Source organism: Malurus melanocephalus, unplaced genomic scaffold, assembly GCF_030028575.1.
Source record: "Malurus melanocephalus ecotype Western Australia unplaced genomic scaffold, MMel_1.1 scaffold_390, whole genome shotgun sequence".
In the NCBI taxonomy this organism is placed as follows: domain Eukaryota; kingdom Metazoa; phylum Chordata; class Aves; order Passeriformes; family Maluridae; genus Malurus; species Malurus melanocephalus.
This window is the reverse complement of record NW_026623622.1, coordinates 174386-184604: the sequence shown is the minus strand read 5'-3', so window position 1 is coordinate 184604 and position 10219 is coordinate 174386. Positions and strand designations below refer to the sequence as shown.

The 10219-nt window shown below is 47.1% G+C and overlaps 1 protein-coding gene across 1 annotated transcript; it reads right to left on the bottom strand.

Moving 5' to 3' along the window:
* Positions 1-4031: 4031 nt before the first annotated feature.
* Positions 4032-9674, bottom strand: SP5 (Sp5 transcription factor). Its single transcript, XM_057379131.1, has 3 exons — positions 9534-9674; positions 8797-9345; positions 4032-8273 (listed from the first exon to the last, which is right to left on the bottom strand). Exons 1-3 carry the CDS (start codon positions 9672-9674, stop codon positions 7221-7223), a joined length of 1743 nt encoding a protein of 580 aa, XP_057235114.1. The 3' UTR covers positions 4032-7220.
* Positions 9675-10219: the final 545 nt, after the last annotated feature.

Sequence of the window (10219 nt, the reverse complement as noted above, 5' to 3'; positions counted from 1 at the left end):
CGTGAACGCAATGTAACAGCTGCATAGTGGAACACCCTGCAGAAAATTTCAGGGTTGCACCACAAACTCTCCTGAGTTGTGTAAGGAAACTGGGGAAAGTAAAGCAGCTAGAGGCTTCCAAAAATTCTTGGGTCTTATGCTTCCTCTCATCATCCAGGATGTGAAGGGAACACTCCTTACTAGTGCTGATAGCTGTGAGGGCAAGCAAAAGTGGCCCATGAAAAGGAAAGGTTGCCTGTCTGCTTTTTCTTCTGCCTCATCCTCCTCCTTGAAAGCAGCAATGATCTTCAGATCCATGAAGGCTTTTTTYCCCCTGTAGTGGAAAAAAAAATGGTTGAACAGGCCCTTCCTCTTATGAGAAAAAACACTTCCCTTAGACTGCCAGGATGTGCTGAGTATGTTTAGTATTGCTCTTTGTATATTCACGATCCCATTGGGGTAGCAGAGTTATGGTTGCAGTGTTCACGTGCAGTTTTAGAGAGCTACAGAGAACAGACTTCCCCTAAAAAGATTGCTCACAGTTCTGCTCTCTCTAACCTAAGTGTTCAACCACYAAACACAGCTTTGATTACAGTACTTTGCAAGTATCTTCTCAGTGTCATTATACAATTTATTTAAGCACTTTATTAAGAAGCTCAGACATAGCCTTAGGCCTCATGTAGGCTCATAAGAGGATTTGGTTAATATTTAGGAAAATATAAAAGTGTAATCTTTGTCTGCTTAAAACTCTTTCACTTCTTTCAGAGCAAATTAATAGCAAGAAGGCAGTGGAGCCACACTGGCAAAGGGTCAGGTAATGCTGTGAAGAATGAGCTTCCTATATTGAGCTACTAAGATGCACAAACAATGTTTTAGAACATAGAAAACATGCAGATGTCAAGTGTTTGGATTTTCTTTGCAGAATTAAACAAGAGCAAAGCTATTGCTGCTCAGAAGAAAAGCTAATTATTTAGATGYGAGGGGAAGAAAGGAAGCCATTTTGACACTCCTTTGGGATTAACATATGATAGCTGAGACCACCTGACATTCTCTGACTTTCCTGTCTATCTTTAATGAGTGAACAGTGMATTTTCTTTCTCTTCTTCACGTGCAGATTCTGGACTTGTGGAGAGCTGTCCAAAATAAGGGTGAATGAAGCAGCGTGACTGACATCCCATTTCCATACAGATGAGAGATCTGCATGTGGAGATCACAGGGACACCATCTGATCCTGAAAAAARCATGTGGGATATGACCCCAAGTGATCTGGGCTTTGGCTAATAAAATTTCTTTCAACCTCCTTTATAATTAGAAACTGTTTTGCAAGTGCACTCTGTGGTACCTGGTTTGTGTTAAAAAGGAAAATGAAAAATGTTTTTGAGTAGTACACAGGTAATACTAGAACATTGTTTAAACAGCCCACTACTGTTATAAGAACATGGACTTAAAGATAATAGGAATATATTGTTTTTGTAGGCAACCCTACCTTTCAAAAATGCAAAACCATAGGTACACRATGTTGTTTCTGATCCAGCTATTGACTGTGGTATTTGCAAACAGAAATCTTCAAGTTGTGAAAAATATAAGTTTATGGCATTTGAATATGAGTATCCTAAATAAAAGTGGGGTTTTTACCCTTGAGGCTCATCATTCCTCCATACTAAATGCCACTAAATGCCAGTTCAGGACATGTCAGACACTGTCATGTTAAAAGTCTATAATTCAGTGACAACAGAAAATCGCAAATGCAAAAAAGATTGCATTTTTTTGATGGGACAAGTTGATAGGAAGGGCAAATTAGGATGTTGCCTAAAGTGAGTTACTTGCTAAGTATTGGCATTAATGGCCATAAAAGCCATGACCAGTCATCCAGAAAAGGTGGCTTAAGATGAACTGCCTTTGTACATAGCTCGTTTAAAAGTGCCTCGATAACTATCTGCATAGAGGCATAAATTTACTCTATTTATGAACTTCAGAGTGGACTGCCAAAATCATTGAATATCACTAAACAGTAAAGGGTATCTTTCATCTAAGAGTTTCAAGACAGCAGCACTGTAGAATCTGAATCTATACAAGGCCTCTGCACCATTAAAGAGTGCACTTAGATTGTTCAGTTCATACCTCAGTACAAACCTGACTTCAGAAGGGCCTGGCCAATAACTTCAGTACTTTGCAGCATAGGATGCACCCCACAATCACCTGAAGAGAAGAAGGAGACCTACTACATACCTACATACCTTTGAGTGGATGTCCATAACCTTTCTCAGGAGCACACAGGCTTTGTATGCAGCCTCAGGTTGGCTCCTGCTGACACCGCTAAGCTATGATGTAATCACCAGACCTGGGTCAGGGACACGATGGGATTTTGTGTGTACTTAAGTAAATGTGTAACACAAGAGATATTAAGAAATGGTGACAAGAAAAACAGCATTAATGTCCCCCAGGTTAAAGGCGAAATCTCACTATCCATAATCTCCTACTGACTTGTCAGAGCCAGAATGTCAAAATACATGTTGACTTTGATTTTCTTTATTCATCCTGAAACAACTACGTGACTTCAAATAATTTGGGAGCAAATTTTAACAGGGAATAAATCCCATAATGTTATTGAAATGACTGTTTTAATTAAATACACTTCTGCTTTCCCTGGTCAAGACTATTCCTACTATCAGCCTAGGGCCTTGGATCCTTCTTCTCTACACTGCATACTAACACTTACCTGACAGTGATGAGCATTGCTGGTGGCTGCACAYTTCCAAGTCCTCAATGGCTAGGACAATATTTAAAAACACAGAAGATTGAAGATACCTGCTAGGCAATCCCTTTGAAGGAAAGATCAGTCGTCTTGAAGACTTAGGGATCCTGTTTGGTAAGTATTTATAAAAAGTTTGGCAGAAAAATCTAATCAGTCTTTGAGCTGATTCTACCATGTGCCAGAGTGGCAGATTCCACATCTTTACCGCAGGATAGGCTGACGAGATCTATTAAATACTACAAGGCTCATTTAAAAGTGCCTCAATAATTGTGCAACAGCTTGCACAGAGATACAAATTTGCCCTGTTTATGAAATTCAGAGTGGTCTCCTGAGCCATTGGATATCACTGAACAGTAAAAGGTATCTTTCATCTAAGAATTTGAAGGCAGCAGCRTTTTATATTCCCTGTTTATTCAATATTCAAAACTAATACTAGATAGGCAAATTTACAAACTGAAATAGTTACGCTGTAGTTACTTCAAAATGCAATCTCTTAAAATCTGCAAACAATCGAAGATTAAATATTTCTTTCAAAAATCACATCCTCAATTTAATATGGGAGGAAGAATTACACTATGATAGTTTTAGAAAGCACATCTCCCAGTAGAGTTTAAAAGCCCCTTTATCTTACTTTTTTCTATAATAGTAGTTGAGGAGGTAGAAAACATAATTTTATAAATTTGTTGGATTATTGCAATGAAAATCTGATCAGTTGGGACCAAAAGGTCAATCCTGCAACCCTCTCCCAGGTGAAAGTTTTATTCTATTTGGGCTTTGACTAAAATAATTMGATGAATAACACATTAAAAAAACCCAATCCATCTGAAAAACAATGTTGGTCAGTTGTGGGTATTTTTAACGTTCTCTGCTTAAAGTTTGTCCAAATGTGAAAATCAGTTTTCAACATAGAAAATAGACCAAATCCCAAGTTTTTTTGACAATATGCAATTTTTTGATTGAGATTGATTAATTTGAATTAATTACCACCTGAATTGTTTTATATGATATGTCTATTATACCAATGACATTTAAGTTTTAAAATTAGGAACTGAATTGACCTTGAGCAGCATACGTACTCAAAATTCATAATTAAGAAGAATATTAATCATACAATTTTATAAAATTAACAGCTGTTCTAGTTGATTGGAAACAGCTAAAAGTATAAAATGTATTTTGTGAATGCAAAATTAAAAGTTAATTTTATTATGGAGTGCAATTTGCCAACTAGAAATAAATTCTTGAGATGTAAGCAATATATTTTTGTAATGCTCTACCTATAAATCAGAAAGGTCACATGTATATTTAAAGGTCATATTACTAAAAAAGTTTAATGATTTCAATTGAAAAGCTATCATATGATTTAGCTATTTACAGATGAGTATGAAACAGCTATGATGCATATATACCTCCTTTTCCCAATGAACTATTTAGAAGTTTTTCAGATAAATAATTCGATTAATTTTTTATATATTCTAAACTGTTAGTTTCACTTACCTAAGTAAGTGTAATAATAAGTCCCTAATTCACTGTCTTTTGCATGTGTGTGTGTGCGTGCTATTCTTACAGATTAAGATTTTAATTGGCCTTTGATACTATGGGTTTTCGCCTAAATGTATCTCTCTCTCATGTCRGGCTTTTAATTAATTTTGACTGTATGCATTTTAACCTGTGCTCTTTCATGCTTTGATGCAGTCATGCAGTCATTGCATACCCTTGACATGGTGCTGGCACTGCCTGGGCAATGGTCTTTTGCTTAAAACCTAAATTACTTCCAGGCTCACCCTTAAGTGAGCGGTAAAACCTTCAGTATTGCAGTACAAGCTGTGTCTTGTGGAATGAATAAGAACCCAAAACAGTCTGCTAGACCAGAAACATAGATACTTGGCAAATTCAACGTGTCTTCAAACTGGAAAAAAAAACAACTTTGCATAATGGTCCAGCTTAGAAACCATCAAAACTACCATTATCGGGCTAATTTCTGCTAGCTACATCTGCTCTAAGGGGAACGGTTCTCCAGTTCCTAGTTAGGCTAAACTTGCACCAGACACCATCTCAGACATTGCTTCACCCACGCYAACACTTCATCTTGGCACACACTTAGCGGTGAAAGGCCATCACCATGTGACAACTATTCTATTCTTTAAGAGACYTTTCATACTGTGGGATACTGTTGTTTCTCCTGTACTGCTACCAACAAAAGCACTTTCCACTACTCTCCATTTTAAGTACTTTCGATGCAAACACAGAGTCGAAAGACTGTTTAGTGAAACAAACTCTCTTTTAAATTCTCTAACTCTATATTCTTAATGTAACTTAGTATCAAATAAAGGAAGGAGATTACCACTGTGTGCCATGAAACATTTTAAAAAGCATAAACATTGTTATTCCTGATGAAATGTTTAAATACTACATCAGCAGTAAATGGGGTCCATTTTTGTGTCAAAGACCTTTTTGACTRAGGACTTCTGAATCAGGTCCATGAGTTATTTCCTGCCTTACTGTCACTCAATCTGGAACACTAAAGATATCTTCTACTTAATATCACTCAACCACACACTTCTGACACCTAAATCTTTGGCAAAGAAATGCCARCTAATGAAACTAAACATATTCCTCTCAATGTTTTCTATAACAGGACAGTTTATAGAAGATTCTTCAATAGAAAAGAAGACAACTGGTTGGTTATTAATTTAGTAAGGTGACCCTAAGAATATGGTGTGGGCAATTAATTCAGAATAATAAATATTAAAATATTGTTAAGGAGTTGTATCATGGTAACTGTCCATTAACTTCTCATTATTTTAGATATGAGGATTCTCATGGCATTGTCTCATCTCATTATTCCCCGAGAGAATAGATTCTTGGCAGTATTTGACACACATACAAACACATTAGATTTACATGTCCTGTTATTACAAACATTTATCAAGCTGTGTTCTTTCTTGATTCGGAAGTCCATGGCAAAGTGTACCTTTATCAACAGGATTGTGCCAAAGCTTGCTTGACAACTGCCACCAGAGGTTCTCACCTGAAGCTGAACAGTTCCCGATTAGTCTCAGTGATGTTTTGAAGGTGCTTTTCATTTTGCTGTCTCATTAGGTAATCAGAAAATAAAGCTCATGTTGTAAAATATGAGCAAATAGCATATGCGCCATGTTAGAATGCAAAATTTAGTAAATTGTTGATCAGGTTGATTGATTTGTTTGGCTATATAGATTTCAATGAAAAAAATAAATAGAGAATTCGCTGCAGTAAGAAAGGTTATTATTTTAAAAGAAATATGCTTAAACCCATACTTACGTGATGCCCAGTGGGAGCCAATAAACCCTAAAGGCTGTCACCATCTACCAGGTATTTTTAAACARTTTTGTGCCAAGTATCTTCCCTTCTGCAGGACAATGACTGTGGCACTGGCAGTACAAGCACCTCAGCCCTTAAATTCTACAGTTTTATAGAAAGTTAACATACGGCAAGCATGCTTGGGCTCTTCTGTACCACAGACAACTTAGGCTGGGAATTGCTGTTGGTGGCTGGCCCTATGGCCTCTGGACCTTTCTCAGAAGGAGCATCACTAACACTGACTGCTGCCCACTTTTGCACAAATATATATTCCAGTCTGTAGAACTTGATCTGCATGTTCGTTCCCAGTATTGGCACCACGCATTTCTCTTTGCTCTCTCAGCTTCATGTGTAGGAAGCAAAATAATAAAAATAGTTWAAAAATCCCAACAACCCAAACACAAAGCCAACCCACCAACCTAAGCCAAGCAGGCACACCCGTCCGAAGCAGCTCCCGGGATTTTAGAGGTGTTACCATGAGCAGCTGTCAGGTCACCGTGCGCTGAGCTCCGCTCGGCCTGCGCGGTGGAGCCGGACCCGACCCRCCGCCTCAGCGGAAAATGGCGGGAAGGCGGCGGCCGCGCGGGGCACCCGGGGAAGGATCAAACGAGACCGACGCGGCGGGACCGTCCCTGCTGACCCCGGTGTGAACGTGTTTATTTCACGCTGCGGTCGCGGGTCGCTTTACAGAAACATCTCATGCTGGACCCCGCGCGGGGTCGAAGACGGAGAAGAACACGTGTATTCAAATTTAACTATTAAATAATCTGTACACAAAACTTCAGTCTGTTAYCCTGAAAGCACCGAGGGCCGAGCCCCAGCACGGCCACACCGACGCTGCCACCTCACCCCCGGGTGTCTATGGCCCCGCTCTTGCCCCCGTGGCCCAGCGCCCAGGGTTCCCCCTCAGTCGCACTCCGTGCCGGGCRCCTGCCCCGGGGCCCTATGAGCGTCCAGTCCCGGGCCTGAGGGTCCGCGGAGGCCGCCCCAGTTGGGGTCTTGTTCGCCGTACCCGGCGAGAGTCCGACAGTCGGCCGTTCTCTCCCCGCTGCCGCCGCCCCGCCCCGGCGGCGAAACGCCCCCAGTCAGGGTCCCGCTGTGGCGCAGCTCGGCCCGCAGAGGCAGCAGCCGCCCGCGGTCCCGGCGGTCACAGGTCGCGGCTGTCCTCCCGCTTGACGCCGTCCGCCGCTGCCTTCAGCTTCTTGTTCTGGTGGGTCTTGACGTGCTTGGCCAGGTGGTCGCTGCGCATGAAGCGCTTCCCGCACTCGGGGCAGACGAAGCGCTTCTCGCCCGTGTGAGTCCGCAGGTGCCGCTGCAGCTCGTCGGAGCGGGTGAAACTCTTCCCACAGAAGAGCCAGTTGCAGACGAAGGGCCGCTCGCCCGTGTGCCAGCGCAGGTGCGCCTTCAGGTGCGAGGTCTTGCCGTACACCTTGCCGCAGCCGGGGATGTGGCAGATGTGCTGCTTCTTCTTGCCCGGCTCCGCCTCAGGGGCGCTGCCCGCGGCCGACTGGCAGTTCGGGCAGCGGCAGCGGCGGCACCTCCTGGCCGTGGCCGCCAGGGGAGACTTGGTCTGCAGCAGGGCGGCGATCTGCGTCTGGTACTGAGCGAAGTCCGAATGTCCCAGCACCAAGCTCCGTGGCAGCGCCGCGGCCGCGGGGAAGCGGTGGCCGCAGCCGCCCGGGGCACCGGCCTGCTGGATGCTCCACCAGGGGATGTCCTCGGGCGGCGGGTTGGGCGACAGCTGCCGGCAGGGCTGGGCGGGCGGAAGCAGGTTGGAATACCCGGGCGGCAGGGCGGCCTGGGCGGCGTAGGGGACGTAGGCGGGCGGGCAGCTGGACGGCAGGGCGGCCATGGAGGAGGGCAGCATCTTGACGGGGGAGAACTCGTACGGGTAGGAGGGATCCGCCGGGGGCGTGAGGGGCAGTTCGTGCGACCCCCCGAAGGAGGGCTGCAGGTGGTTCTTCTGAGGGGTGAGCCCCAAGCTGGGATGCGGCGGCGGCAGCCCGCCCGGGGAATGCGCTGGCATCTCGCCGCTCCAAGGGTGGAAGATCCTGGAGGGGGATCCCAGCGTCGGGTCGTAGGAGACCGGTAGGAAATCCGAGGGCGCTGCGCCCGGCTGCCCGATCCGGCTACAAGTAGCGGCCAGAAGAGCCAGGGGCGAATGCTTGGCCAAGTCTGGGGAGGCGCTGGGGGTGCGGTCCTGGGCAGGAACRGGAGGGAGGGGAGAAGGAGGGAAGAAAGCGCGTTACTCGCCGCCCGCCGACACCGACCCGCGAGAAACTTCCCGCGCCGCTCCCCGTGCACGCCTGGGGCCGCCCCGCCGCTCCCCTACACGGCCGGTAAACTTTCCGAAAACAACGCGCACCCAGGGGGCAGGACGGGCCCGGCCCCCCCGCCCCGCCCCGACACCGGTCCCGCCTGCGGCCASTGCCGCCGGCCCCGCCGCTGCTCCTGGGCCGGGGAAGCGGCCGCTGTGGGCAGGGGGGCGCCCCCCACATCCCTTGCCACGGAGCACTGCTGGAGTTACTGACGGGCTGTTGGCGGGAGAGGGAAGTTGGCGGCCCGAAAAGCCCGAGCCCGGCCCCCTCACCACTTATCCCTCCGGGCCGCCCGCTCGGTACAGCCCCGGGAGGGAGGCGGCTGATGTCAGCTGCCCCCGCGCAATGCGGGTCACAAGCGCGGGACTCGGCGCAGCGCGACCCACACCGGGCGCGGGTACTGACCTGGAGGAAAGCCTGGAGGGAGTCGTTCCGGAGGACAGCCACCGCGGCCATGGCTACTGCGCCTGGGGCGAAGGGAAGSCGCCGGGGCACTGGCGAGGCATGAGGACGCCGAGGGGAAGATGAGAAGCTGCCCAGTTTCCTTCTCTCTCCCCCTCTCTCTTCCTTTCCTTCTGATCTCTTCGTCTCCGTGCGCGTCCCACCCCCCCCGCGCTGCGCGATCTCCGCGGACTGTCTGACTGCGCCAGGATCACCTCCAAGAATTTGATAAGGACTTTGCTGGGCCGCCAACCAGTCAGAGGGAAGATTTATGGCTTTGAAGTTTGCCGCTACCCAATCATCAAAGAATAGCGGCTCTTTCAGAAGCGAAAGCAAATCCTTTGAATCCACAAAGCTCCTATGGTGTGTTTGTTGGTCTGGATAAAAGAACTGATTATTARGGGGGATGGGAAGGGAGGAGATAAAGGCGGGACAATTAATGAAGTAATCACTATGTGGGAAATGTATATACACAAATAATTGGATTTTCTTGATCAAAGGATCCCTTACCGCCTAGAGACCCTCGCGTTGGATGTGCAAGACACTGGATCCCCCCTCCTTTTTWAAATTTTTTTTTTCCAATTAAATTTGTGGCAGAGCCCTAAAGTGACAACGCGTCTTTGTTATCGCTCGAGAAATCTACCTCCGGATTCCTCTGATAGTATTTAATAACTCAAAGTAACAGAGCACAGCGAGTTCACCTGATCGGGGCTGGTCGATCCCAGCCGTAAAACTTCCCTGGAGTAATTGTCGGTGGTTCCTCCCCGCTCCCTCCCTCCGCCCGCCCTTCCCCCGAGGCTGAGGGGTATGCCCTCGATATGACTCCGCAAATAACCGCACATTTTCTCCTCTGGTAGCTGGATTTGTTTCACTTCGCTCAGCCAGCTTTGCCCCCTTGATACCGGGAGCCCCAGCCTGGCGCGGGGCCAGGCCCGGCGCCCAGCCGGACCYGGGGAGGAGCGGCGAACTGCCGCCGGCAGCAAGTGCTCTCTCAGACAGACACACCGACAAACCGGGCAGCCGGGAAACAGAAGTGAAAAGTTTCCTCTTCCCCAGCGGGAGCCGGGTGTAAAWGACCTAATTTCTCTAAATGAAGACCGGAGTCTCTCTTGGCGGACTTGCCGAGTCGGCCTGTCTTGCGCCGGGGGGAGAGCAGGTCGGGGCGGCTACTCGGGAGCACGAACGCTGCTACCGGGTCTCTGCCTCACCTGCTCACTCAGCTCCTGTCCCAAAGCCAAAGCCGGCTCTGTAACCTCACCCCGCACCTTTCGGCCTCTATTTATACGTGTCTATACGCTTGTGTGTATGAAGGATCTAACCTGCTTTGCGTTCGACCATGTGTGAGGCTGTTGACCCCCTAACCAGCACTAGGCACATCTGGGTCACA